This window comes from Glycine max, chromosome 17 (genome assembly GCF_000004515.6).
Source record: "Glycine max cultivar Williams 82 chromosome 17, Glycine_max_v4.0, whole genome shotgun sequence".
NCBI classification, from domain to species: Eukaryota; Viridiplantae; Streptophyta; class Magnoliopsida; order Fabales; family Fabaceae; genus Glycine; species Glycine max.
The window spans coordinates 10,288,426-10,313,858 of record NC_038253.2 but is presented as its reverse complement, the minus strand read 5'-3'; the positions used below and the strand labels follow the sequence as shown (position 1 = coordinate 10,313,858).

The 25,433-nt window shown below is 31.8% G+C and overlaps 1 protein-coding gene across 1 annotated transcript; it reads left to right on the top strand.

Annotated features, from left to right (window-relative positions):
• The first annotated feature begins 3,960 nt into the window (after positions 1-3,960).
• LOC100815144 (structural maintenance of chromosomes flexible hinge domain-containing protein GMI1) lies at positions 3,961-23,691 on the top strand. Its single transcript, XM_026126375.2, has 28 exons — positions 3,961-4,018; positions 4,100-4,186; positions 4,267-4,322; positions 5,214-5,297; positions 5,784-5,856; positions 6,152-6,207; positions 6,325-6,430; positions 6,549-6,614; positions 7,417-7,503; positions 14,024-14,074; positions 14,660-14,768; positions 14,928-14,986; positions 15,071-15,199; positions 16,259-16,349; positions 16,439-16,473; positions 16,739-16,814; positions 16,905-17,087; positions 17,333-17,491; positions 17,857-17,878; positions 17,972-18,086; positions 18,158-18,271; positions 18,619-18,732; positions 19,951-20,085; positions 20,378-20,492; positions 21,761-21,965; positions 22,091-22,282; positions 22,432-22,749; positions 23,242-23,691. The coding sequence occupies exons 2-28, from the start codon at positions 4,103-4,105 to the stop codon at positions 23,516-23,518; spliced, it is 3,111 nt and encodes a 1,036-aa protein (XP_025982160.1). The 5' UTR covers positions 3,961-4,018; positions 4,100-4,102; the 3' UTR covers positions 23,519-23,691.
• Positions 23,692-25,433: the final 1,742 nt, after the last annotated feature.

Here is a 25,433-nt window from a genome sequence, read left to right as displayed (position 1 = left end):
TTTACACTGAAAATAATTTTATATAAAAATGTGGGATCTATTGTGAGATCCATCGTAAGTAAGTTAATAATCCAAAATATGAATTTTTTTCATTGAAGTAAAAAATGATGTGTCAACAACATACCTGACACCGGTTATGCATAAAAAGTGAGTTAAAAACACAAAATGAATTCTACCATTCAACAAGTCCGAGTATTCTTGAAATAAAGTTAAAGAAAGTCATTGATTACTAAGGTGTTGTATCCCCATTCCCCCATCATATCGAATGGATAACAAGAAAAGTGTGAAGATGACATTAAAAGTAGAGTTTTTTTTTTTTTCAAATAACATTAAAATATAATATTTTTTAAAAAATGAATTCTTGAAAGTTCTTTTTTTTAAATTCAACCTCTAGAGAACTCTTGAGTAAGAGTGGTAGATATAGTGAAAAGAGATTTTTGAGATAAAAACCCACTAAAAATGCTATAACAATGTTATTATTCTATTTTTAGTTTCTAATTAATCAATTAATTTTAGAAAAAAAACTAATAAACACAAAAATTACTTCTATAAATCATAAAATTAAATTTAATATCAGTATAAAACACGATACAAGAAATTAGTTATGATAAATTAGCGAGAATTTATCAAGTAGTAAATACTAAATATTACTTGATGGATATATTCAATACTCATACTTGATCAATATTTATTTTCATAAATAATATATCTATGCTTATTTTCAAAGGTTTTCTATCTTTTTTTATCAGTAGATTCTCTATCTATTTAGTAAATATAAATTTGGACCTACTATACATAATTAGATTTTTTTTTAAATCATGTAATTATTTTTTCTTTACATCTTTAATTAATATTAAAATAAACTAACAAAATGAAAGCGAGATTAAAATTATGGCAATTTGAAAAGTTATTATTTCTTTTCTATTCCATATTACATGCAAGATGATATTATTAAATTTTATTATTATAATTCTAATCAATTAAAATTTATAATAGAATAAAAACCAAATTAATTAATATTATTAAAAAATTTCTTATTGTAATTTTTATTAATTAAAATTTATAAGAGAACAAAATCCAAAATAATTAAAACAGTTAATGATTCCTAATTATAAAAAATAATTTTTTATTTGAGAAAAAAGTTATGGTGAGTAATCAATAATTTATTTGTGACAAATAATATCCTATATATTAAATATTTTTATGTTTACAGATGTTCTCTTCCGTGATAGAAAACTTTATTAATATTAAATTGATTTCAATTGAAATTGTAATTCTTAATTATTTGCAAGAATCATAGCACGGGGTGTCATAATTACAGATTGATTTAAATGGTCAAATAATCAATAATTATATTTTCAATCAGATTATTATGTTAAAATTTAAAATATTAATTAGTTTTACGAAACAATAGGTTGATTTAAAAATTGCCACATGGAGTTTTCCCTTTTTTAACATTTTACTTTGTATATAAAAATAAAATATACTCCAATCTCAAATATAAAAAAAAATCATTTTTTCTTTTTTTAAAATATAAGAAAATTTTAATTAAATTTACTTTATTTAATTTTATTATCTATAAAATATCTTTTATTTAATTAAGGTTATAGTTTAAATAAATTTTTTTATTCTTGATATTAAATTTCAATAAAAAAAATATTTTTTATTTAAAATTAATGAAATTAAATATAATTAGTTAACTTTAAACTAGTATCTCATATTTTTTTGTCAGAGGACTAGAGGGAATAGTCTATAGTATAGAGTATACATTTTCTTATTTATTAGTTTTACTATTTAATAGTATGGTCAAAGGAGAATTTAAATTAGAGTTCAACGGGAAAGTCTCTTACCGTTTTTAAACGTAGCATTCACGCATCCCATCACTTATTCACTTTCTAACAGATAAAGTCCACGTGTCCAATTCATATTGGTTGAGTTTCCATTCCCGTACACCAAACCGCACCATATTACAATTTCTGCGACCCTCCATTTTCATTCTCTTTTTTTCCTTCTTACTCTCAGCCCTTTCGCCTCCCCAGGCTTATTTATTCCCCATTTCACTGCAAATTTCACCATTTTTTTACTCCTTCTCCCAGCTTGTGCAGAATCAGCGCTTCTCACACCACTTCTTTCACACGGTAAGAGAAGTGCTTCTGAGCTTCTCAGTTCTCATCACACACATGCCATACTTGTGTGTGTGTCCAAATGCGTGTTCCCCAAGGAACGAAACAATGCACGTTCAGTTTTGCTCACATTTTCAGCTCCCATTAATCAATAATTAATACGAGCAAATTCTCTCGTAATAAGTCATTGTCACGTTTTTCTTTTGTATGTATTATTCTGAATTGTTCTTAATTGACTGAGTTCTCAAACGACATTGCGCTTTGGATTGGTCGGGTTAGGTTGCGAGAGCATGGAAGGGTTGAACTCTAGAAAGAGGAGACTGGTGCTAAGCGACGACGACGATTCTGAAAAAGTGTTTACGTTTAAAATCCTCTTGCCGAATGGAACGAGCGTGGAGCTAACGTTACGCGATCCTGAAGCGGAAATGCCTTTAGGGAATTTTGTGAGGTTGGTGAAAGAAAAATACTCTGAAGCTCGTAAGCACTGTGAGTCAATGAAGAATACAAGGGACATTAACTGGAAGGGAGGTTCAATCTCTCTTCAAGATGCAAACGACAAGAAAATAAGAAACGTGCTTAACTTGAAAAACTATAAGCCAAACAAGTACCATATTCTACGGCTTCATGTGAGTATACCTTACTCAATATTCAATACTCATCCCATGTTCTGTTTCGGGGTAATTGTTTTTTGTTTATTTATTAGGATGTTTTAACCTAAATAGAATTATGACAATTATTGAATTAGAATTTTAAAAGATTATTGTTATAAAAAAATCTAATAGATTTTAAAAGGTTATGTAAGAATGAAATGACTTTTAAGATTTTTTTTAAAGATTTTTATGATTAGGATTTTGTAGGTCAAATTTTAATGGATTCATAAAGAATTTATAATATTTGAAAGGATATTATGGATTTTTAAGATTTTAAAGGATTCTGTTTAAAATATTTATGATAAAAATCTATGAATTTTGTCTATCTAATATTTTAAATAAAATTTATCTTGTACAAAGAATCATAAATCTTATAAATAACAAATCAATTTCTATTAGAATATATTCTCATTCTATCATTAATCATGTTAGTTGTATAAAAATTAATTATGTCACAATGTCTATTAGTAGTATGTGATCATTCCATAGATAATGATCACACCAAACAAAAAATATGTCTTAACAATTATTTCAAATCTCATATTTTTTCACTTATGCATAAGTCAATCTTTCATGTTCATTAAAATTATATTGAATTATATATTTCTCATGTTTATATATATCATGTTTATTATATGTATAAATGCATAATTAAAATGCTCTAAATTAAAAAGATCTCTAATATCATATGTATCAAGACATATTAATTATTGATCAAAATGATAAAAAAATTATTAATGTCAACAACTTTATGGAAAGAGACAAGATATAATGTATAATGAAAAAAGAAAAACTTGTCTGTTTGCAAAAATAAAAAAGAAAGAAAGTCTCAAAAAATTTGTTTGATGTATATTTTTTACTAAAAAGTCTCATAAAATTTATTAAAACTTATCCTAAAAAAGAATCTATCAAAATTTGTATAATTTTAAATATAAAAAACTTTTTTAAAATTATAAAAAATCTTAATTAAATAATAACAAATTTTATTGAACTTCTTAAAAAAAATTCTAATAATCTTAAATGAATACTACAATACTTACTTCTATTAATTAAAAATTTTGAACATGTGCTCTTTTTGAATCTTCAACATGTAAAAAATTAATGTTAATTGAATACCACGGATTTTCTTTTTACTTTAGTTTTGGGTTTTGTATTATTATTCTTTTGCTTATTTGGTGAATCTTCAACAAGCGTGTGTTCTTTCTGAATCAGGATGGGAGTAGCGAAGTTGCCCAATCTTTTGAGGTTAGAAACTTCTGATGGGTTTTGAACCCTGCTTGTAATATTTTTTTCCATGGTACTACAATGGTTTTGTTTGAAATGCAGAATATGTGGGATTCGACGCCCGACACTGATCTGTTACTGGAGCTTCCTGAAGAATATACTTTCGAAACAGCACTGGCTGATTTAATAGTGATTTTATTAACAGAACACAGTTCAATCTCGTTTGTTTTGTTCATGTTTTGAGACTAATATTGCTATTCATTCATCAGGATAATTCCTTGCAAGCTGTGTGGTCTAATGGGGAGGATAAGAGGAAGCTAATTAGGTATGATCGTATGATATCAATGTGATAGTGATATTGTCTTTTTAGTCCTTTGCATAGCAAAAGGAAAAAAGAATCTGCAGTCTTATGTTATTTTAGTGTGATATCAAAAGTTCAGGGACTGAATTAAAATTTCTTTCTAACATGGGTAATTTGATCTTAGACCAATATATTATTTCTTTGTGTTATTAGCTGATTGTTAGTAAATCATTCTTAAAGTACTCTGATTGAACCTGTAGACACAAAGATGGAAAAATATATGCAATATATTATTATTATTTTTTAAATATATGACAAACCTGTCACGGGTTTGATCCGGAAACAATCTTTTTACATATGCAAGGGTAAGGCTGGATCGAATGACCTTCCCCATACCTTTGCATGGGGAAGAGAGCTTCTGGCATTGGGGTATATTAGTTTTACTAACATAAAAGAATATTATGCATAACGAATTCTGCAATGCGCAGCCAATGCTCCTACAAAGTTTCACACCCTTGTTCACAGCTAACAAAAAAACAAAAACTATCTTCTTATTTCTCTTGCTATATGTTTTCCAAACCCGAGGCAATGGCTGAGTTAGAGTTAGACTGGACCAACTGAATCTTGGGACCTGACAGAACCTCAATGTATTTGTCCTGGGAAATCCATAACTCATATTGAACACTTTGTATATTTTATATTCTGAAAGAATCTTGTGGAAATTTTAGATATATGATTATTAATGATTACTCGCCACCATTGTTTGTAACATATTATTTTAATCTTTTCTTTATTTAATTATTTTTCCGTCTTAAAAAAAGTAAATAGTTGATTTTTTTGTCTTGTGTTTGCTTATTTGATTTCTTACACCTGTGTTCAATGATCACTTACCGATCTGTATTTTATGATGCACAGAGTAAATCTGGGTAAAAGTAAGATTTCAATCTTCGACAATGGCCCAGGGCTGGATGACACTGACGAGAATTCCCTTGTGAAGTGGTATCTATCCGATTCTATTTTATTTCATGAACATTTTAAAAGTTGCAAATTAAATGCTCATATTCTTTTATTTCAGTCAAACGCTAAGACATCTATGAATATTAGCTAGAGTTGTTTGTCAGCTAAATGCAAAAGCAAGATTATCTTCATTTTTCTGTCAAAGTATTTACTCTTGATTCACATCCATTTCATGTGAAAAATCTTAGTTTACTAAAAACAATGTGTAAAACAAACAGCTCTAAAATTTCTATTTTGTTCATGCACTATTGAAGTTACCCAATTAGCACCTAGTTTTAATTTTTTAAACATTACAACTTTTGTTCTTGATAGATTCATATTTGTCTCTATTTGTACTTTCATCTGACAGGATAGAGTGGTTAAATAATATTCACATTCAATTGAATTTTAATAGAAATTACTCAGGACTATTATCAGCTACGCATTTACTGTCTTCTATTGATTATTGATTTTTCATATTTTGAATAGGGGAAAGATGGATGCTTCTCTTCACAGATCTTCAAAATCAAAGGCAATCGGGGGGAAACCACCATACTTAATGGTGTTTTTATTTTTTTTTTTGTTTTTTTTTTCTTCAGTTTTTGTTGATCATGTTTGCTATAACATGCTCAAATTTTGATAGTATTTTAATTTTTAAGCTAGAAGAGCATAACTTTATAAAATTTATATCTGTAACTAGATGTATTTCCTTGATATTAACTTTTGGTGAATGAATTTCTGTCTTTAGCTTATGCTCATAGAATGATGAAAATGTTAATCAAAAGGGGCGAGGGGGGAAATTACAGCTTTGTGTATTTTAATCTGATTTGTCTTCTTTGTTGGGGGTAATTGTGCAGCCTTATTTTGGAATGTTTGGATATGGTGGACCTATAGCATCTATGCATTTGGGGAGGTATGATTTCTTTGAAAAATAAATTGTCTTTTTTCTTCTTCGGTTCAGCTACTTCCTCCAAACTATATCTCCGTATCTCTCCTTTTGTCTCTTATTTATGTTATGTACACTTTAAAGGCGTGCTTCAGTTTCTTACAAGACAAAGCATGTGAAGAAAGTCTACACATTACATCTTGAGAGAGAAGCTTTGTTAAATACATCTAGCTCTCAACTCACATGGAAGGTATCATGTTTTCATAAAGATGCAGTAATTGGAATCTTTGGATCTTTCTTTTCTATATGTTTTTGTTTATGCTCTCATCTCAACACATTACTTTTATATATCTATCTTTTTCATTTAGACCGGTGGCGGAATCAGAGATCCTTTAGCTAATGAAATTAGGGACTCTCATGGAAGCTTTACAAAGGTACATAACATCTATCATCTTTTGGCTATTTTCATTCTTTTATCCATCATTACCATCATGGATTTTATTTTTGGCTTAACTACTCAATCATGTAATTATAATAATTAATAGGTTAAATATATTGTTAGTCCTTATAATTTAGCGATTTTTTTTCTTTACTTTTTTTTTTAATTTTTAGTCCTTCTAAATCATGTTTATTTTGATTTAAATCATTAAGACTCTCTAAATAATACTCTAAACAGTGAAAAAAATGTTATGCCTAACTAATAAAAAAATAATTTACAAGGATGAGAAATAAAAAAAATATTAAATTACAGGACTAAAAATATATTTAAGTCCAATTAATGAGATAGATATCCTTTTCTACCATTTGTATTGGTGTTTCATTTTGCAGTTAACAGACAGATTTGAATTTTATTTACAGTTTTTTTAGGCTATTAAACTATTGTTGTATTAACTTGGAGCATTCAACTTTTTTGGCTCCTGTAATTGTCCTGAAACTTTGTCAAGGCTGGATGTTGGATAATTTTTAAGACTATCAACTGTACACAATAATTTTTAGGCTAAAATGCATTTTTAGTCCTTTAGGTTTTCAACTATATTCAGTTTGGTCTCTTATCTCTTAAAAAGTTCAATTTAATCTTTAATTTTTGGGTTTCCAAACACCCTATTCAATTTTCTTTGACATGCCATTTCTTGTATTGATAGCTCCAATATCATATTTTCTGTTATATTTACTTGACAAAGTTGGCTATGTCGTTACTTATATTTGAATGTGAGCATGGGACATGTATTGTTGCAGGTTGAAATTTACGAGCCAAAAATAAAAGATGTTCACATAAATAGACTCCCGTCCCATCTGAAAGACCTATATTTCCCTTACATACAGGTTTGAATTCTTCCAATTACTTGAATTGAATGAAATCTATTTTAAAAGGCTAAATTATATATTAATATATTAGTTCAATGAGTACCAGAAATAATCCAACAAGAGTCTATCGGAGACTAACAAAGACATTGTACAAGTGAAGAAGACCTGCAGAATCTGACAACATTAGATTACTACCAGATATCTTTAAAAGCTCTCCCTTCTGCTACCCATGTTGACCGTTAATTACGATAGGTTTGTTACCCATTAGTTAGTTATATTAGTGAATTAATTAGTAATGTGAGATATTTTAATAAGGCATGTTTCTTCGAGAGAGAGAGAGAGAGAGGATGATCTTATTAGTTTGGGAAGGTTTGGACTCTTAGAGAGTGAGAGGTGAAGGTCTTGTGTACCTTGAGCAGTGTTGTAATTCATTTCTGGCTCTGTTACGAGGGAGTATTTTTAGAGAATTGTTGATGATTAACATAGAATCAACAAATCCTTTTTGTACAGCTCATTAGTTTTCATGTACATAATTGTGAGCTATAATTTTTGTCTTTACCATATTTAGAATTTACATGGAGATTAATTCCCCTGATCTCTAGGTTAGGTTATTGCTCATGTTTCTGTCCTCTCATGTACCATTCACATGTTCAAGGGAAGATAAAATCTATTTCCTCATGCTATCAGAGCTTGATCTGAACCATCCTAAACCTAGTGTCTCCACCAAGCCATAGGAGACAAGAAATCTGATGAATGGCTTGAGATTGGATCATTTCCCACCAGCTCACACGATGGGCTTACTCACCTCATCATTGGCCATAAACTGAATGGTCAGAACTATACACAATGCGTAAGGTCAGTCAAGATCTTTCTTCGAGGAAAAGGAAAGGAAGACTACATCTCTGGAGATTCAGAGTGTCCCAAGAAAGGGGACACAAATGTTCAAAAATGAAAACTTGAGAATAGTCAAGTAATGTCATGGCTGCTCAACACCATGACAAATGAAATTAGTGAAAATTTCATGTTCTATGACATCCCAAAAGATACATGAGATGCAGTGAAGGAAGTGTACTCAAACGTGGACAACACATGTTGTTTTTGAGATGAAAAGCATACTCCATGACCTTCAACAGGGAGAGTCATCTGTTACTGAGTATTTTAACGTGCTCTACAGACATTGGCAGCAGTTGGACATATATGAAAAAGTTTCACGGTGTGGTACAAAGGATAAGAAGAAATATAAGGAGCTGGGGACAGATAGGATTTACAAGTTCCTATTGGGACTAAACAAGGATCTCGATGAAGTTCGTGGAAGGATCCTTGGATTCAAACCACTTCCCAAAATTCGGGAAGTCTTCTCAAAAGTAAGAAGGGAAGAAAGCAAGAGTAAACTCTTATTGGGAACATCCATCTCAGTTCCATCCATTGAGAGCTTGACAATGGCAGCAAGAGGAAACCAGCCTCGACCACCACAAAAGAAAAACCACCCCTGGTGTGATCATTGTAAGAGGCCAGGCCACACCAAGGAAACATGCTGGATCATCCATGCAGTTCAAAAGTAAGGAAGGCAGAGGCAACACAGCCTTTAACCATCAACAAGCTGAGGTAAATTCTAATTCATCTTCATTCAGCAAAGAACAAATGGAGGCTCTTCAAACACTGTTTCAACAGTCTATGGTAACTGCAAAACAAGGTGGTATTGTTGTAGTGGCTCAAAGAGGTAATATTTTACATGCCCTAAACACTAGTGAAGAAAGAACAAAGTCATGGATCATTGACTCAGGAGCTTCGGATCACATGACTGGAGGCTTTATTTTGTTTAGTAGTTATTCTCCATGTCCCTATAACTATACTGTCCGAATAGCTAATGGGACTCATTCTAAGGTCATGGGTAAAGGATCCATCATTATTTCACAAAATATTACACTTGAATTAGTTTTGTATGTGCCAAAACTTGATTGTAACTTGCTGTCCATTAGCAAGATTACAAGAGATTTGAAATGTGTTACTAAATTATTCCCAAACCTATGTGAATTTCAGATTTTGGAGTTGGGGAAGACGATTGGCAATGCTGAAGAGTGTGTTGGACTCTACCTCTTTCAAGTTGAAAAACCAAAAGAACTCAAGAACCATTCTTATGTAGCAGCATCAGTTCCAAGTAGTGATAATTCTGTCATGTGGCACTGTAGATTAGGCCACCCAAATTTCATGTACTTGGAAAAGATGTTTCACTCATTATTCAATAAAAACAAGAAACATATTCAGTGTCAAATCTGCCAATTGTCTAATCATACACGTAGCCTTTACCCACCCCAACCCTATCAATCTTTCAAACCTTTCTCACTAGTTCATAGTGATGTATGGGGACCATTACGAGTTCACAACGTTACTGGCTCAAGATGGTTTGTCACCTTTATTGATGATCACACACGCGTCACTTGGGTGTTTCTAATGAAGGAAAAATCAAAAGTAGGTAGGATATTTGAAATCTTTCATGGTGCAAACACAATTTCAAAGTAGGATTCAAGTACCTATAACTGACAATGGTTGTGAGTATTACAACCTTGCTCCAAATTCCTATTTTGAAAAGGTTGGAATTGTTCACCAAAGTTCTAGTGTGGACACCCCCCAAACAGAATGGGGTTGCGGAACGGAAGAATGTACACCTTTTGGAAGTGACTAGATCAATCATGCTAGCCTCCAATGTTCCAAAACAATTTTGGAGAGAAGTCGTCCTTTCAGCAACTTATCTCATAAATAGAATGCCTTCCCGTATCCTTGACTTTAAGACCCTCTTCTCCACACTTCAAACCTTCTTCCCAACCAGCAAAATATTTTCTTCCATTCCATTAAAAATCTTTGGATGTTCAGCTTTTGTCCACAACCTAAACCCTCACTTTAGCAAATTGGACCCCAAATCCATCAAATGCATATTTCTTGGATACTCTCCTCATCAAAAAAGATATTGGTGTTACTCTCTCCCCAAAGTTGGCATTCAGGGGGAGCAACCAAACACCTATCTAACTGAAAACTCAAAATACCAACCTTTGGCTCTTGAGATAACCGAATCTGCACTACTTCTGCACAAATTTGCACAAACCTTACCAGACCACAACCATAACGCTCAAATAACCTAACCTATACCTAAACCAGCAGAAAGGACAGCAGAGGTTGTGACAGAAACTACAGCAGAAACGGAACAAGATGTAGTTAAAGTTTCAACTACATTTCAATAGAACCATGGCCCAGAAACACGAGAAGATAACTGGAAGGTTTATAAGAGAAAAAGGAGGAAGGATGTAGAGTCAAGCACAACTCCAATGCAAAACTATGAATCCAACTAGGCTCTAGGAAATGAAGTTCCCACAAGTAATATTCTTCCTAACCTTGAACCTATTGATATAAATACAACAGATACTAATATTCTTATTGCTAAGAGAAAAAGGGTGAGAACTTGTACTCAACAGCCAATTGAGAGATATGTCTCCTATGGAAAAATTGTCACAAAAGTACAGGTCCTTTTAGCACCTGTTGATAGTGTAGAAATTCCAAGAAATATTCAAGAGACACTACGAAGACCCGAATGGACAACAGCTGTAACAAAAGAAGTTCAAGCACTTATAAAAAAATGGCACATGGGAAGTCACCAGTATTCCAAAAGGGAAGACAACATTGAGATGTAAATGTATATTCACTATTGAATGCAATGCTGATGGCAGTCTAAACAGGTACAAGGTTCGATTCGTTGCAAAGGGATTTACACAATCATATGGAGTAGATTATGAAGAGACATTCGCACTTGTTGCTAAACTCAATTTTGTTCGGGTCCTATTATTTCTAGTAGTAAATCTAGATTAGCCTTTACACCAATTAAACATAAAGAATACTTTTCTAATTGGGGAGTTAAAAGAGGAGGTATATATGCAAATACCTCTAGGACTTAAATCACCCAGCACCTCAAACATGGTGTGCAGGCTTCGTAAATCTCTATATGGCCTCTAACAATATCCAAGGGTGTGCTCAATGCCAAACAAACAATACTATGTTTGTTAAGTATTTTGTGGATGGAAAGATAGATTGGTTTATTGTCTATGTAGATGATATTGTAATTACAGAAGACAATTATGATCAAATAGATCATCTGAAGAATCTTCTTGCCAAAGAATTTGAAGTCAAGATCTAGGCCAGCTCAAGTATTTTCTAGGGATGGAAATTTCTCGGACAAAGAATGGTATTTCTATTTCTCAAAAGGAAGTACACTCTAGATTTACTTTAAGAAACGGGATGCTTGAATGCAAAGCAGCCAATACTCCCACCAGTCAAAAGGAGTGAAGCAGCTGACAAAGATATATATCAAAGTCTATTTGGAAAACTAATCCATACGGGCCAGACATTGGTTTTGTTGTAAACATGACTAGTGGTCCTGTGTCAAACCCAACTGATTGACATGAGAAATATGAATAGAATCCTCCAATACCTTAAAGGTACACCAGGCCGAGGGCTCTATTTCTAGAAGAACTCAAGAGGTATTGAAGTCTATACTGATGTGGATTGGGCAGGAGGTCTATCTGACTGATAATCAACTACAAGATATTGCACATTTGTACGGGGAACATGGTAATTTGGAGAAGCAAGAAACAATCTGTTGTGGCTAGGAGTAGTGCGAAAGAATCCAGTTCATCATGATAGAACAAAGCATGTGGAGATCAACAGACATATCATTAAGAAGAAAATTGATCATAAGATTACAAGTGTCAATCATGTTCCATCATGCCACCAGACCGGACATTCTAACAAGCCATGGATAGAGGGGAATAATACATAAGATATGTATCGTATCCAATCTCTAGATATGATACATATCTACCATCTAGATTGAGGGAATGTTGAAGATCAAACCAGAATCAATAGATTTTGTTTGTACTTCTCTTATTTCTATATATATCTCCCATGTACCTTTCACATGTTCAAGGGAAAATAAAATCCATTGATTCAGTTCTGTTATTAGAGCTCTCTCTTGATTAGAGGGAGAGTACATGGTTCCGTCAAAGAATCTTGGCAAGTTTATAGTTCCTTGGAGGGAAGTTTAGAAACTTTCAAGAAAATCTGACTTGGTTCTCCACGAGATCCAATTGAGAGAGGAATGCATCACACGAGTCAGAAAATGGGGGACTCAGAAATGGACTGAAGGCAAATGGGTGCAAGTTTATACAATAGGTTGAGAAGTATTTTCAGTTGAAAGAGATTTCAGATAGGGAGAGGTTACAAATGGTTACAATGGGAATGGAAGGGCAAGCTTGGTTTCTAATTACACATGTAAATGCATTGAATCATTGATGCTCTGTTTTAGGCCTAAACCCAAGAGGGCTAGACGATATTTGGGCTGGATGGCGGGGTTTGGCTTGATCGTTAATGCTTCAACCAGTTGAGACCCTGATGGAACTTTGTTTGCAGCTGTCATTACCTTGAAGACAAGGTGAATGTTTAAGAGCGGAGTAGTATTGTTAGTTACAATATGCTATTTCGTTATCGATTAGTTTTTAGTTATTTATATTAGTGAGTCAGTTATGTGAGATAGTTTGAACAAGGCATATTGCTTATAAATAAGCAAAGTGGTTGAGAGGTGAATCTTATCATTTTGAAAAGGATAGAGACCGGGTAGATATTATGGTCTCGAGTAGAGAAGCACTATTGTAATTCATCTCCAGCTTTGTTAGCGCAGAGTTGTATTAGAGAATAATACACATTTTGTCACTTTTCTTTGTCTATATTCTCTTTTTTTTCTTCATTGACCTGATGCAATTCTATATGACATCCCCTGAATATCAAATGAAGTCATATCTTTTGAAAGATTGTCATCAACCTGCGTTACTAGGTGTCTTTTGAAATGTTGGTGCTGTCATAAATAATAATCTGTTGGACTTTTGTTGTTTGTTAACGGAGGATGACACTTTCTTTCTCTTGCTCCTTTCCTTATCCCTCCTCTCAATTTGGAGGCATTCCTTGTAGTCAAAATTATGAGGCCTTTTTGGTGTTGGGGTACGCATTATACTTCATAGTTTATAAAAAGACGTGTTTTCATTAAAGAATGAAATAGAATAATCAAGGATGAGACTAGTTGAAAAAGGAAAGACAGGAAAGGAATGTAATAAAGCTATTTTTTTTTTATTTGTTTGGAAAATTAATAAAGTAATGGAGTGAAATTTCGTTGCCCTTGTTAGAGTTTTATAGCTAAAGAGCTGAACTGTCCTGATTCTTAAGTTTCAAATAGTCGTTGTGATTGTTTCTTTTTTAAAAAAAAAAAAAAAAAAATATATATATATATATATATATATATATATATATATATATATATATATATATATATCTTAACGAATCTAAAACTTCACCTAGCAACAAAAGAACTAAAATTCTTTAATCGAAATTTAATTTGTTCAAGTGCTTAAAAAATCCTTTTCTTCTCTTTAGAGTCTTTTCTATAAAATCTTATTCTTCCCTCAATTGAATATAATTGTTTTCAATTATTTTATTCTTGCAGTGTGATGACACGTCTGATAGAGGGAAGACTATTACACCTATTGAGTTTAAGGTTCTTGCTTTAGTGTTATATTTTCACAAGCTCATTAATATTATTATAGCTTTATCTGGTTATGCATTTATACTCAATTATCCAAAAAAATAATACCAAGTTATGTTGAAAAAAATACAATGTAATTTTCTAATTATTGACAAGTAGTTGCAATCTACCTAATTATTATTGTATCATATTCACATCAAACCTTAATGAAGATAATAAAGCATGTGTTTGGAAACAGTTTAAAACGTAAGTCAAGATTATCAAATTCGAGAGTTTATATAAATTCATGTAAATTCTTAATAGAAAAAATGAAACAAGTAATACTATAAAACTATTAATGACATATATGCTTAAGGAAATACTCTTAACACAATATAATAAATTATTATTTCAATTCATAATAAAGCAAAATAGGATATCACATTATAATGTGTAATAGTACATTGTACTAAACAAGATTAAACTACATAAATGACCAAATTATATATAATTCATAATCCTCCATCTCTTTTCTTCATGTCTGAAATGAAAAAACTTGTCATGCTATGAAAAGCATGTTATTGTTTTATGACTGCAATGGATTTCATTGTTTAATAGGTCAATGATGTTGATTTGACTGAGATTCAAGGTGGCGAGGTTGCAATTACTAATTGGCATTCTTGCAATGGTCCTGAGTTTGTTTTCCAACTTCACCTCAAAAGTGAAAGTATGCCTTTAAATCTCCATAAACTCTTTTTTTGTATACGTATAATTAAGATATGATATTGCTATATTGTTATGTAAAATGCTAATAATCTTTATTCCTTCTCTCCGTTAACTGTAAAGAAATGTGAATGCAAGTTTTATTTGAACTATTATATTTTAGGTTCAAGAGAATTACAAGCAAATGCACGTATGAGATTTGTATATCTCCCATTCACAAAGGTAACACACTTAGCATACGGGACCGATCTATTCTAAATCTCAAATTCAAGGTCGATCAATTAAATAAATATTTGCATATTCCAGGGAAAGGAGAATATAGAGAGGGTTTTGGAAAAGTTAAAGTCTGATGGGTTCGTAATAAGTGAAGACTTTCAAAGCTTTAGTCGTGTCTCTGTTAGGAGGCTTGGTCGACTACTTCCTGATGCTCGCTGGGTAAACTTAATTACAACCTTTGCTTTGAACTTGTAGTCAAACTTTCTTCTTACTATGGTTCTAGTTGCCGTTTCTTTTTTATAATCAAGCTATACAATTACTTTATGGTGCAATGCAAACAAAACTTTTTCAGTCTTTTTTGTCCATTCAAGTTTTCCCCGTGCATTATAACCATGCTGTGTTTAAGAAGTGAGCTTGTACAATTGTTATACTTTAGCACGGAAATGTGATGACACGGAAATCTGGCATATTGTAGAAATTATAGGAAATGATACAACTATAAATATATAAAATCAATCTAAAAGTAGCATAAAATAAAAAATTTAAATCATGAGAGAGAATTCATGTTCTAAAAATTTGAAGTGTCCATGTAGTATCTGACACTGTTATGACATGACATGGCTATTATATAGAAGTCTCCATGCGTTTTAGACTTAATATCTTAAAACGAGATTTTCGGGTCAGTTTTTTGTATCGTCTCATTAATGTCTACTTATTTGTTTGCCATCTTTTGCCTGTGATTTCAACGTATGCTTCAAAATGTGCTTCTTTTTTAACTTATATTTTTTTGTACTGTTGGTAACATATACGGTAAAAAAATTTTATTGCCTTTTGAAGGAAATATAAATTTTATTTGATTTTAGCAAATTTCAATTCTAAGTGCTTCTAAAAAATTAAAGTCATGGCTTTGTATCAAACCAGTTTGTCTTCTGTCAAGCTGGAAAATGATGACTATACAAACAATCTTACTTGTTGGCGTAAGCTTGAGCTTTTGTAGAAGCCATCTTTCGTCACACCAATGACTACCACCAGCGGGCTTATTAGATGTAAGAGCGGGAGCAGACTTACTAGTCAGCAGATAATTTAAGTGAATAAGATAATATGATAGTTCTAATGGTTTTAGATCCTTAAACACTTTCATTTTGCTCTTAGTTCGTATATATTAATTAAAATATTATTTAATTTAATTGGCATTCAGTGAACTCTTTATATCTTTATATCATCTTGTTTCACTAATTGCTGTTGATTGTATTTAATTTTATTTAATATTTTGGCCAGACTTTACTTCCTTTTATGGACTTTAGGAACAAAAAGGGAATCAAGGCTCAAATATTGAAGAGATGTTCCCAGCGGGTGAAATGCTTCATTGGTACACCATAGTAACAATATGTAACCATATATTTCGTTATTACTATATGATTGTTTGCTTGGTCTTCTGAGAGACTTTCTAATTTGCAGAAACTGATGGAGGTTTCAAGCCTACACTGTCCAAGGTTAGGGTAGCAATTATTGAACATATTAGTAAATAAATGTTATTATATATGCCTCCACTATTCATACTTTTACATTATGTGCTCTTTAATTGAACACTTAATTGTACAACTATATATGTTTACTTTTATTTTTTAGCATTAATTTTCTCTTTTGTTTGATAATTTAATTTTAATACATAACCTTCAATACTTACGCAAATGAAATTGTTTATATATATTCAATAGAAGATTGCAGAAATACTTACGCAAACTCTTGGGTTTTCAGACTGATCTAGCTCACCACAATCCTTTCACCGCTGCTCTGAAGAATTTTGGCAATAAATTTTCTGAAAAAGAGAAGGGTATTTTCTTCATGCTAATTCTGATAACACTATTTAACATTGTTTTCATGATTATTGGATTCAAACTCATAAGTTATTTTAAATCTGCAGATGTTACTGTTGAAATTCGGAAGGCTACAAAAGTGTTAACTCTTTTAAAGCTACAAATGGAGTATCAGGATTGGATATTACAAATGCATCATCAGTATGATGAAGAAGCTGATTCTGGCGAGGATCAACCAGTTATCATTGTTGGCCCAGCAAATGAGAAGGCACTTGGCATCTCTTCAGATGGTAGGAGTCAAGGACTAAACAGATTTCTATGGTAGTCATATCCATTTCCCCAGCCCCCAAACAATGATTTTTCCCTTTCGCAGTTCAAACCAGAGTTTTGAATAAATGCATTTTTCATGATTCTTTTCCAACTTTTGAGCTTATCCCAATCTATAGTCCATAAACTTTAATAGAACAATATAAACTTATCATATATTTGCTTTACTCGAATAAGACCAAAATTGTTTATTCTTATCAATATGCAGTTATCAGAGTCCATCAGGTTTTGAACAGGAAGGAAAAATCCTGGAAACGTGGGCAGAAAATTAAAGTGTTGAAGGGTGCATGCGCAGGGTGTCACAGAACCACTATTTATGCAACCATTGAATACTTTTTGCTTGAAGGATTTGAAGGAGACGCTGGTGGTGAGCTTTGTGACTGTAATACTTGTTGACTATACCTCTTTCCTCTCTGATTGGGAAGTTAATCTTAGAGGGCATTTCAATATAAGCTAATAATTTAAGGGGGAACTAGTCACTGAGAAATGTCAAGTTTGTCATGTGATAGATATTGATCATAAGTGATGCACAGTGATGAATAACTGTTGGGGAGATGAGTAATTTTGATGCGCATCATATTTAATGTTAAATTTTGTAGTACATTATCGTCAATACTTTAGTTTAAACTGTATCGGTTATCGGAAATCGGAATTTCAGTTTAAATTTATTCAAATTTCCTTTCTTCCCGATCCCTTCATTACTACTGACAACTTTTAGTTTCTTTGTTATAGGAGAAGCCAGAATAATATGCAGGTTAGTTGTTCAAATTCTGGCTAAACTTGGTTTAGATTATCTGTAAAAAAGTTATTTTTCTAGATTATTAGTGCTGTTTATTTGGTTTTGAAGGGCAATAGATATCCCAGATGAGAATGGATCTTTCCTCTCTGTCGGGGATGAAGATGCAAGTTTGGAGATTCGTGGCTCTTTGTCTTTACCTATAAGTGTGATAGATTCTGGAAAGGTTTGTCGATTATACTTGTTTGTGTATTATACAGTTGAATGACATTCTGATTTCTAAGCAATTTTTAACAGGTAATAGCTGTTGAAAGTATTGAATGGGAAAATCGACTTACTAAGAAACAACAGAAATCAACTTCAATTTACTTGCCGGGTGCAAACCATTATGAAAATCTGGAGACTAATGGGGTTAGTACTTTTCCCCCTATAAATTTTATAATAAGATATTTATACTTCAAAAAATTTAGTTTGATACGGGTTTAGTTAAATTATACTTCAAAAAAATTTAAAATGCACAAAAAATTTAGTTTTTTCCAATGAGGTTGGCGAATATGGTAGGATTAAATGCTCTTTAACCTTAAGTCAATGTCTATGAGAAAAATGCTACATCAAAATTAGCAAAGTTTTTCTTTAGTTTATTACATCTATATACCAAAAATAAATAAAAAATTAGGAGTATTTTATTAATTGATTATATGCTTACGTATTGGGTTTTTAGTTGCGTGACATTCTGATTTCTAAACCATTTTTAACAGGTAGTTTCTGTTGAAAGTATTGAATGGGAAAATCGACTTTATAAGAAACAACAGAAATCCCCTTCGATTAACTTGTCGGGTGCAAACCATTATGAACATTTGGAGGCTGATGGGGTCAGTACTTTTTCGGCATTAATTTTCTAATAAGATATTTATACTTTCAATTTCTTATAAATTTTCTAGTAAGATATTTATACATTTGGAGGCTGATGGGGTTTAGTTAAAATGTACATTAAAAAAATCTAAAAAATTGTAGTTTTTGCCCATGAGGTTGGCCACTATGATAGGATTAAATGCTCTTTAACCTTAAGTCAATGTGTGTCTTGGATTTTCCATGACTCAAAAATTAACTCCGACCAAGCATAAACTTATATCTCTTAGGCTAATTGGGTTGAAGTGTTTCAAACATTTTTTATTTAGGATAAGTAGCTCTTGTTTTTATCATTTTCCTGTATAAAGAAATGGGCCTCTTCATTATTGAATTTTACTTTGCTCATTAATTTTTGTTGTCTGTTGAGCTTCTATAAAAAGAATTAACTTAATATTTTTACTGTAAAAATATGAAATTATTAAATCTGTAATTGCGGTTACCTGGACATATCATATGTAACAATAGAAAAATGACAGTTACATGATTTTTATACACGGCTTCGAGATTGTAAATATCAATAAAAAAATATAAAAAAAAAACTGGCCCATAACACCCCTCTAATTAATCTCTTTTCCTAAAGATATGGATTAATAATAAAAAAGAAAAGGATATACAAGGATAAAGTTTCTTATTTTCTAGATAAAGATAAATAAAAAGATAGCTAACTTAGTAGTTATTTCGATTTATCTAGATAAGGGCAAATTAAAGGATGATTAACTTATTCCTTTTTTCTAGGATTATAGGATGTCTTCTAACAGTTTTTTTTTTTTCTCTGATAATAGTTTTGCTCTGTTTACATGCATAGCCTATTAATTATTTAGTTTTTGCTGATTAAGTTCCCCCAGCCAAGCTGTGGTAGTTATTCTAACAATCTATTTTGTACTTCATGCTATAAAAAGTTAGACCAAAATTATATTTACAATCCACTTATGTCAATGGAAGTAATGTTTAAAAATGTAGGGCAAAATGTATAAAAAGTTGTTCTTTCAGATTCTGTGTCGCTGTAATAATACTCTTTACACACTGATATAGATTGATTAGTCTATTTCACAGCTGTTGTTTCACATTTTAATATTTTCTTGTGATTGATTTTATGGTCTTACTGTTGAGGTAGCATTATTTTTTTTATTTACTAAAATTTGGCATAGCCCTGAACCATAATTGGTAGGAACTGTGTGCAGGTTCCTGTCATCAAAATGCCAATAGTGAAGTATGCTGGTCAACCTCCATGTACGGATAAGGGTATCATAGACCTGCAGGAACCATCACTTTATCACGAAAATAGCTTAATTGAGTTTTTTTTAAATTATGACAAGGTATTAGACATTAATTCTGTTCTGTTTTCAATTATATTTACTCTAAATAAGGACATGGAAGGATATATATATCCGCTTGAAAATTTATGATAGCGAATATGTTTACGTTACGGATATTCCTAAAACTTTAAAATGTTATGTGATTGCGTGAGATTGGTTGTATGTTTCAATCCCACCAAAATGCCTCGTCTCATAAGTGTTTGTGAAAGATGAAATGAAAGTCAATTGATTGTCTTTATTCATTTGAAATAGCAATTCCTTTGTCACTATTTGGGTTTGTCTTTATGTGCAGGAACTTTTTGATAGCATCTGCAAACTTGCTGAGAGAATTCAAAAAGTAGAAAGTCATCTTAATAATTCAAATGAGAAAAAGGCTGAAACCGAGCAGGAGATGGTGAAGCTGCTAGGTTGTAACCCTCTCTCTTTCTCTTTTTATCCATCTTATAAACATACGCACAACATTTTTATTGGAAAAAAATCATGTGTCACCTCAACTAAACTAAAAATAAAGTCATATATAAATATATAAGTGAAGAATAACTCTTATCTATTTGAACTAATTTTTAGAGTTAAATTAGATCTAAATTCATTGTGGTATGGATTCACTCACTTAGGTTCCAAACACTTTGTAGACAAAAAGTCATCTAACCTAATTAATCATTAAACACATTGCGGTATAGTTTGGATCAATTTGAATATTTGTTTTATGGTTCATGTTATATCTATGTTTTTAATAAATTGGTTTGAAGGTGGTAAATAAAATTTACTATATTAACTCTTCACTTTTTAATTTTATAATTATTTTTTGGTTAAATTAATTAAAATATTTGTATATTATTTGAGAATTTTTAATTAGGTCTTTGATCTTGTAAATTAAGTCCTCATTGTTTTTAAAACTACTACAAATTATCATTTTCTGCAATTTCAAGCCGCTACAAAATAAAACTAGGGATCCAATTATAAAAATTTTACATCAAAGACCCGATTACAAATGTTAGTTTAATTAGAAATTCCCAAATAGTTGAGGGACTTAATAATTAATTTAACCTAATTTTGAGTAAAAAAACACATTTTATATGATAGAAAATAGTACGAAGAGAAACTTCAAAGTAAACCAAATCTAATAAACTTATATTAAAATAATATGTATCATAATTTTATAAATATGCGCACAAGTTTGATTAGGATTGGAACGAGTCCATTTCAAAATTGGATGAGAAATATGATCCCATTTGATAATCAAAATTTGGTTTTTGTGGTTTTTGATTTGTTTAATTTACTTTTTGCAGTTTGCATTGGGTGAGATTAGTTTAAGAACATTCCTAGTAGTAAGAAATAAATGTATTTAGCTGCTTTGTTGTTATGTTATATTATTTTAGCTGTTATCAGATCAGTATATAGGACAGAAAGTGCTTTGGAATAATATTCATTGAATAAAAATTTTGTATTTGATTTTCTTGTCTTGCGAGTTATATCTGTTGGAGGTGTGTGTATTTATGAATGCTAGTATTTTATGCCTTTTTCTGTCTTGTGAGTTGTGTCTTGAGTGTATTTTTTTTATACAAATATGCATTTGTGAATGATAGAATTCGGTAACACATCGTATTGAGAAATTGATCAAAAGGAGAAAATGACGTTGTTGGTGATTTTTGTTGTGAATGTCTTAATTGTGCAGAGAAGGTTGAACCTTATCAATTAAGCATTATGGACTCTTCGTTTACCAAAGACGAATTGATGACAAAAATTAGAAGTATGGAAAACTCGCCATATTCTGTCTTGTGCAGCCTTTCTAAACGTGAAAAACCACCGAATTATTTCTTGGAAGATTTAATTGGTGTGGTTGCCCTTATTGGCACCGTTCAGAGACCTGAGCTTAGCAGGTTGTTTAATGCCCCCTATCTTTATACTAAGAAAAAACAAATAATTTTTCCATTTCAGTATTGTTGATAAAGAATAAGATTTTTTAAGTCTGTTTTATTTCTGATTGTGTTTAAATTATCTGCAGAATCTTAGCGGAATATCTTGGTGAAGCTAAAATGCTGGGTCTTATTTATAGATCTTTTGATACTGCAAGTTCCCTTGAGAAGTATAATCAAAAGGGAGAAATTGATTATGAGCGTGCTTTACATGCTGAAGCGGCTGCTCTTGGAAAAGCTATTAGTAACCGTTTCCATGTTATCTGCTTTGAAGATATAAGGTACTCCATTGCTTCATGACTGTAATTTTTCATAGTTATATGACTACTTTTATAATTTATACATAAAATATAGGCCTAGGGCAAATGCCTTGTTATGAGGTGCTTCTTATTTCATTTTAAAAAATTATGCTTGTGCATTGGTTTGACAGGCCTTACACTGGGTGGTTGCATGATGATTCTCAGAGAAGGCTAGCATTGCCAAATCCACGCATTGCAAACGGGGAAACACCAGAAGGTTTTATAGGTTATGCTGTTAACATGGTTGACCTAGACATAAATTCCTTGCAGATTATGACAGCCTCGGATTTCGGATTACGGGAAACAGTGTTATTTAATCTTTTCAAGAAGCTTCAGGTTTACAACACAAGAGAGAATATGGTGGCTGCCCGTACCTGTATAGAGGATGGTGCTGTTTCGTTAGATGGTGGCATTTTAAGTGAAAATGGAATTCTGTCTCTTGGTTACGGGTCTCTCTCTCTCTCTGATAAATACTGTCTTCTGCATCTGCTTTATGTTTACAATCATTTTTGCGTGGAGCTCTTAGAACATGATGCCTACTGCCTAACACGTTAATTAGCTGCGCTCATTGCACAAATTATAGAAATTTTGTATAATTTTATTTTTATTAAGACAAAAATAAGAACAAAATAGAGAGAAATATGAATAAGAATAATAGAATTCAAGTGTTCGACCTGTGTTAATAACACACATGGATCAAATAGTAGAAAATCAATGAATAGCCTGTCAATGGGTCCTATTTATTTCGCCATTACCATTACATGGTTCTAGGAGGATGAGGCTCGAAAATAGGTATAGACCTAAGACAACAACATCCTTCAAATGCCTATTCTTCTAAATATGATATTTCTTTCAATTATTTTTTACTTGTACATGTACTAATATGTTATGATTGTTATTTTGGGGGTTATATTACTCACTTAAATCTTTCGGATTTTTAGGAACCCTTCTATATGTTTTCCTTGTGAGAACCAGAAGGTACTCCCTCGGGAAATTGAAAAAATCTTGCCACAGATGGAAGGGAAGAAGTCAGATCTAAGGATGATTGAAGAAAGAATCAAAGGACTGGAACATTCTCGTGCCAAGTATATAAAGAAATTTAACAAAAAGAAGGAGAGATACGATAAGGTTACGGATAGAATGAAGCCTATGACTGAACTTTTGAAATATAAACCAGAGGCAGGGGACGGATCAAATTCATCTGGTAGGCTTAGTTGATTGTACATTTTTTTTATTTTGTCATAGAGAGCATATTGTATAGCTTGGGCTTTGGATAATGTGCTTTCATGTGATGTTCTGCTGAGTTAATTTATGCTGTATTTCAGTTTGAGTATTCGTCTCTGTCTAATTGTCTTTGAAGCTCAATACATATATGTGCATTGAATGGGTAATGTGTAATGGTGGAATCCAATTTGCAAAATGTTATCAGATGTCTAATGCGCAAAACCATGAAAAGTAATGAGAAATTATATTTACACAATGATTTTATAGAAAAAAATAATTGTATAGTAAAAAGAGATATAAGAAGAAAAGAGAGGAAAATGTGACAAAAAGTTTTAGGCTTTACACTTTCTCTATATTTTTGTCTAGACACTTCTCATATACTATTGTAAAATAAATTAAATTTTATAGCCCTATATTGTACAGGTTAAATATGTAAATTCTATTGTTCTATTTGAAGAAAAGGGTTAACTAGGTATTTAGTCATTGGAGAATTTCAATTTCTCAAATTTTTTGTTCATTTTTAATTCCTCATTTTTTTATATTGTTCATAATTAATTCCCAACATGAACTAAAAACATAAAGGATAAACTTCAACCGCCATACATGTCCTTATCCAATGCACAAATGAAGAAGCATGCAGGACTAGCAAGTCCTTAACAACAGAGGAGGACTGCATGAGACGAGATTTTGCTGTATTTCTGAGGAGGCTGGTTTTCTTTGTTGTCCTTCTTTTCTTTATGTAGAATGTTCAGTACAGTACAGGGCTGTTGATCCCAATTCCCAAAACGTGCTTAGCATCACCTGGATTGGGTCACCATCACATCCGTGCATGGTCAAGTTGAACGGTATAAGATGTATAACTATAAGGCCTGAAAACTTGAACCTTAGTGGCATAATTGGTGCAGATTCCATATTCAGGCTCCAAAAGTTAAAGAGTGGTGAGCTTGGCTTAGAACAACATTAGATGAACTATCCCACACTCAATTTCGCATTGCACAAGCTTGACACATTCAAATATAAGCGCCTCTTTACTTATTAGTTTTTATGTGATTCCAAGTAATAAGTTGGCTAGCAGTAGTACCAAAGAGTGGCTAAAGTGACACAGACACAATGCAACAACCAGAGCCAGATCCTTATAAGCTACGCAACATTTGATGATGAAAGCTTGGGAACTGGATTGCTTTTGCAGTTTTGCCATCCCTTTACTTTATGGTAAAGAAGTCAGCAAAGAGAAAGAGGTAGTTAAAGAGCACCATCATGTATCTCCAATAAAAAAAAGGCCATAACTCGCAAAGTTCAAGTGATGAACTAAGGAAGGAGATTCTGAACTTGTTTTCTTTGCCTGAGATCGTGAAAAGTTCAACATACAGAATACAAAAATAGGATTAATCAATCCGATAATCTTTTCATAGCATTAATCTTTTCATAGCATTAATCAATGGTAATAAAAGGGGATCATGATATTTAAGATATGACATTTTTGTAATGCCCTTTAGTGTGAATTATGCACAAAATCAGGATTTGAAAACATTCTAGTTTCAGTGGACATGGACATGGTCATGGTCACCCATTTGGAAGTGTTCATGTTCTTCGAGATCTTGTACATGTGTTCTTCAAATTTTGTTTTTCACAAGATTTTTATGGGGCAGTCACCATAACCCTTCAAGCATATCCATGGATTCTAGAACTGTTGCACTTGGTAACACAGACGGTTTTGAAATGGAAGTAGCCACAGCAATCGGCATGTTAATAACCTCATGAGTCACCACATTTTGGTTCTTTATCATACCTATCTTCCCTAACCAGTCCAAACCCTTTTGATACCAACACAAGGCTTACTAGGAATTTGCTAATAGAGAAATGGGAAATGTAAAAGGAAAATTAGAAGCAGAATAATATAAATAAAGGG